This window comes from Hipposideros armiger, unplaced genomic scaffold, assembly GCF_001890085.2.
Source record: "Hipposideros armiger isolate ML-2016 unplaced genomic scaffold, ASM189008v1 scaffold_76, whole genome shotgun sequence".
NCBI classification, from domain to species: Eukaryota; Metazoa; Chordata; class Mammalia; order Chiroptera; family Hipposideridae; genus Hipposideros; species Hipposideros armiger.
Window position 1 is genome coordinate 3,937,626 of NW_017731426.1, and position 5,612 is coordinate 3,943,237.

The following is a 5,612-nucleotide window of genomic DNA, read 5'->3' on the forward strand; positions in this document are numbered from 1 at the left end:
GTTTACACAGTTTTTCCTATCAGGTATTTTGTAATGGATATGCACTGTGACATTTCTTGGAAAAAGTTGTCAGTTCTAAAACTGTAGTACAGAAAAAGCAGTTTTGCCAAAATAATCTTATTCTCAATGAAATGATTAGATCAGGGGACTCGGTTTTTAATTTATGAAGTGCTTTGGTTCCAACCAAAAAAGAAACTTTGTATCACTGCCAATCATTAGAACTAGTAGAAATTACCTGTTATGTAAAAAGGGACCAACATCTGGACTGTACCTATATCACAAAGGACTTGGAGTTCGAATTTGAATTTTCAAGTTTTAATTTTAAAAAGGAAGGTATGGCAGATATTTGAATGTACTTCATCCGCATTTCAATTTAAATGTCATTTAAAAGTCAAGATAATTGCTACCTACTGTGTTGTACACTTCTGCTTTGTGTAAGGCTTAATAACAATCTTAATTAGGCTAATTTTAGTCAGATTAATACTTGTGTGTGTCAGCACTAACTACTAAATGCCACGTACTGCAGGATTTTAATTAATGCTAAAGAAAGGAAATGCTCGTGATATAAAGCTTTGAACCAAAAAAGGCTAAAATGAAGTATGTCCAATTATGACAGATGGATAAATCACAATGAAATCACTGATTCTAAAGTTTTGGTAATTAAGGTTAACTTTTAAGGGGATACACCCGCTCCTATGTCATGTTGGAAAAGCCCAGTCTGGAGGAAACACTGAGCACATGAAGCCCTCGCCTCTTACAGCTCTGGAAGACTCGGAGATTATTTTGTAGTTGGTACTGTGATATACTTCTTGATTTCTGTAGGTGATAAACTCAAGAATGTCATGTCTTGAATCAGAAACCCCTCTTGTGTTGCACTGTTTATGAGCTAGATAAGAAAAATAAGCTTATTTTTTTCTTTATTAAATTTTTAGTTTGACCAATCTAGTGAGATTTCTCTATCCCTCCCTCTCGGCCTGTGCTGCGATTATCCGTGTCAAACACTAGACATTGGCATTGTCTGCGCCATCTGCCTCCTCAAACAGGGCAGACCTTGGAAGGGGAATGACTGAACGTGGAAAGGATTGGGGGAATCTAAGGAGTAACTGCCCATAATGGTGATGAAGAATTTTTTTCATTAACTTCAGAGCCTTATTGGAAGTAAGGATTCCAAATTAATACTGGTGGTTTAACTTCCGTAATCTAACAGCTGTGTATAGCTGGTAAGTGGAATAATAATAATAATAATAATAATAATAATAATAATAATACTGCAATGGCCTTAGAATTAGAAAACCTGAATTTATATGACACTTATCTTTGAGACCCTTGACATATTGAATGCTGGTTTATCATGAGATTAAATGGGATATGCATATGAAGGTGCCCATGTTCAAATTAAGGGCTCATAAATATTTGTTCATAATTTATATACTTATATATCACTCACATTTTCAAGGCACTTGAGTTCAAAGTGAAAGGATATTTTAATATTAGGCTAATTTAGTTATGTAAGTTGTTACCAAAAAGTACACAAGGTTTATGCTTATATATCCTGATAAAATTTAATCTTCCAAAGTCCTAAACAGAATATGGGAAACTTAAGCAAAATCTAGCTAAAAAGATGCATATCATCATGCTTTTCTATATTCCCATAGCAAAATATTATGCAAATAAATGAACAAGTATGTAAATGAACAAATGAATGAAATCTGGTTTAGAAACAACTTAATTCAGTACTGTGTACTCAGAGAACATAGCTCAGTTTTTTAAAATGAGTATAGTTTTTTCCTTTTGCTGCCCAACAAGTCTGTTACCAATCTTAAAGGGGAATATTTAGTTCATTAACATCAAACAGTACATTAGATAATGCTGTCTAACTTTCCTTTATCCAGAAAAAAATCATACCTTTCTTTAAGAATAGACATGAAAGTGGCTTATATTTAAAGTGAATTTCAGATTTTGTATTCTCGGGAAGGATTTCTAATTGTGTTCTTTCAGCCATGTTGTACAGCATATTTTCCTAAAGTAATACAATTTTAGAAATTTTTTTGTAATTAAGTAGTTTGGAAGTTCAGACTGGATTTTCATGGTACTGTACAAGACTGGCAAAGTTTTTGGCATTTTGCAATATAAATTTATCTCCCTTTTATCCTGCGTTCATTCTGTTTTAATAGTATACTTACTGAGGGTATGTACAATGTCTTTTCTTTTGTGTTTTCAAATAATGCTGGACATTCACTAAGTACTGGTTTTGGGATTTCCACATTGGCAGACAGAAAAGCACTGTTTAAGATTAAGGACTGTCAAAAACCTATTAATATTTATAGTTTGCCTAAATGTATTACAATACATAATGTTGGGGTTACTGGCTTTACAAATAAATCAAAAAAGATTATGTATTAAAGGCCTTGACAACTGAAGATAACAAAATAAACTAAGGAAAGTTTAGTCACTGTGAGTTCTTCCCAAAAACAAATCTGCCCTGTGATGTGATCTGGAGTGATTGTGGCTTTGGTAAATGACAGGAAGCACACATGCTAAAATGTAACTTCTATAAACAGATAAATAGCAAAAAATATAGTAATATATAGAAGACTACGTGGTCTCCACAAATCTCTAAAAAGGAGGAATTAAGGATAAGAATAGTTAACAAAGGGAAGAGAATCTTTGAAATGCCTACCCCCAAATATTTCAATGGAATTATTTCTCAATTAGACGATAAGACATCAGGTTACCATTACATGATATTCTGAAAGTTTCAAATTCCCTTTGCTTTCTGTTGATGCCCGCCAAACAATTCGACTCCTCCCTTGCAAATGATGACCCACTCAATACTCACTAACATTTATAGAGCTTTCCCTCTCTGTCAGCGCTATGCTCCCGGCACTGATGTCATCCTGAGTGATTCCAGAAGTCTTACAAAATGGAGGAACCCAAAGTTTATTTAGGGTATGCCCCTCAGTGAATATAACAAGTGAGCTAGAAGAAAAAAATGTTAGGTGGCTTTTCAAAGTCTCCCAAATGCAGCTCAGTGGCAGAGCATGGACTGAGATGCAGATCTCTGATTGGTAAACTGAGCCTGGTTTTACTGAACCAGCATGTCAGTGCCTGAGGGACCACACGTAGGTAGAGGACAGTGTGGTCAGAATGGATTTCAGCTCCTTCTCTCCCATTTCAATCAGCAAAAAGTTATTTTATGGTTTATTAATTGTATACTGAGTAAGATGCTCTAATTTTTTTTAACTAAAAAGTGAGAGTACAGCTTTAATGTCCTCACCTAACAACAAAATGGTAATTATGTGAGATAAAGGATGTGTTAACTAACCTTATTGTGGTAAATATTTTGCAATATATATGTGTACCGAAACATCACATCATACACCTTAAAATTACATGATGTTAAATGTCAATTATATTTCACTAAAGCTGGAAAAAAATGTTTGAAAATTATTGCTGTGTACCTTACTATTTGAAGACGTACTATAGTGAAGCTGTGAACCACAGTAATAATTTTAAATAAATTTTGCTACTGGTTCAGAAGTTAATGCTTCCCAAGTATAGCCTGGCATTATTTTTTTGGGTTTTTTTACCTGAATTAATTTTTAGGAACATACTCAGCGTTGACTCAGGAGTAAGGACCACCTTACTTGAAGGAGGATAGGCCATTTGATAATGCTGGAAGTTTCACCATGTCTTTACATCAGGTGTGTCTTCTGAGGAGGCATAAAGAATGGGAAGAAAATGGGACACTGATGTCTGATAGAGATTTGAGAAGCTGGATGTTAACACTCTCAAATTCACTTTCTTCCCAATTTGTCAAAATCAGACTTTCTTTAGAACATATAGCTAGCTTAGATGTTAGCAGAGTGTTTTTCTGTTTGTTTTTTTTTAATTTTAAAAAGTTGCAACCAGTTCACTTGAGATGGTAAAGAACTTACTAATGCACACTGGAGAAATGGTCCATCTCTCTTAGAGCGAAATAGGCAAGTGCTGAAATATTCCATGCAAGGAGCCAGAATTAACAGTGGCCGGATGCGGATGACATTCATTACTGCAATGGGCAGAAGAAACCCACCCAAATTCAGGATGGAATTCATGATCTGCAGATAGTATCCTGAAGGAATCTGTATTTGAGGGGGAAAGGAGCCATGTATTAAGACGGGGGTTTAACTTTGGAGAAAGAGTCCTGCTGCAGGTGCCTTGTCCGTTGCATGGATTCTGTGACAGATGAGCTGGATGTTCCCTGGGCCTTCACGGTCCCAATTACAAGCTGACAAAGGGCAGTAAGAGCTCTATTTAGTCTACTGACAACACTGTCAATTCTTTATGGAGGAAACTGTTGTCATCTAGTCTATCTTCTTAATTTTCCTGTGAAAAGTAAAAGTGGCCCCGGTTTTGTGCTTAGGATGACACATAAAAAATCAAATGACTTAAGTTTTGCATTTAACTTATTTTTGAACAATAAAGTGAAAACCAGTAGAAAGTATTAAGGATGTTTGTTTACACCCCGATGAAAAACGTTTTAGGCTAGAATAGATCCTGTAAATAGCATCTGGTATAGTGGCATGATTTTTTTCTGAAGAAGAGGGGCCCATGGTGGAAACACATTACTCATTGGCATTACTCATTGGAGACCGTCTTTGTGGGCTTCCTGGATTGGCCTCATTTATAACATGAGCCCAACAACGTGAGAAAAAAAGAGAGAAGAACATATTTGTGTCTAAACTCTCATTTTAATTAATTGTGTGGCACTAGAGGACCAAAAAGGGAACTACATGAAAAAGGTTTGCATAATAAAGTAGCAGATAAGAAATGGAAAAAAAAAAGTCCTCTGCTCCACCCCAAACCTTCCATGTTATGTTAGAATTTCTTCATTTTTAAAATAACCCTAATACGAAAACGCTAACCCTAACGTGGAGCCTCTTCATGTATTCCAAACCTCTTGTTAGTTTATAACGTCAGAACATCAGCACACCATCCCAGGAAAAGGGGCCTCTCTCACTTTTCTAGCTTATGAGCTTTGTTGGTATGAACACATCTTTATCATAAGTATTAGCAGCACAAAGTACTTCTTTAATTCCCAATGGTGCACACGCTACGTACTAAGTGTCTTGGAGAGAAAGTCAACCCAAGTCTCGCCTTTGAGGAATGGACTCTCCAGGGTTTCTTACAATACATGAACTAACCACCATCCTGGAAGAGCAGCCTTGCTCAGACACCCAGAGGATCACTCCTTGTTTGAAACCTTCACTACCCCCTTCTGTATCAGCAACTGTGCAATCTGAGAGGGTATAGGAGAAGCCATAAGTCAGTACAGCTGTTAATGAGCCCACCACTTGTAAAACGAGCCTAGTGCTGTGTTAACTGCTTAAACCCAGGAATGGACCACAATTTCACTGAGGTTTAGTTGTTTTGTTTTTTCTATCTCTATAAAATATGTCCTGGTAATAATTGATCTCCAATCTTTAATTTGACCCTTGACATTGTAAACTAGGGTTGGTTTGGTTGGGTACAGATGGTGCTAGTGAAAGGAACATTAGCTAGCTCTGCCCTGGTTCAATAAAATTAAGCATGTACCAATCAGAGGAGAATGAAGGATGTTTTTTTTTTTT

At 36.0% G+C, this 5,612-nt stretch overlaps 1 protein-coding gene across 1 annotated transcript in view; it reads right to left on the minus strand.

Annotated features, from left to right (window-relative positions):
- The window catches only part of SLC15A5 (solute carrier family 15 member 5), a 98,639-nt gene that overhangs the window by 58,077 nt on the left and 34,950 nt on the right, over positions 1-5,612 (minus strand). Inside the window, 2 exon segments of the mRNA XM_019643278.1 lie at positions 3,947-4,124; positions 5,187-5,281. Coding sequence (XP_019498823.1) covers positions 3,947-4,124; positions 5,187-5,281 — 273 coding nt within the window.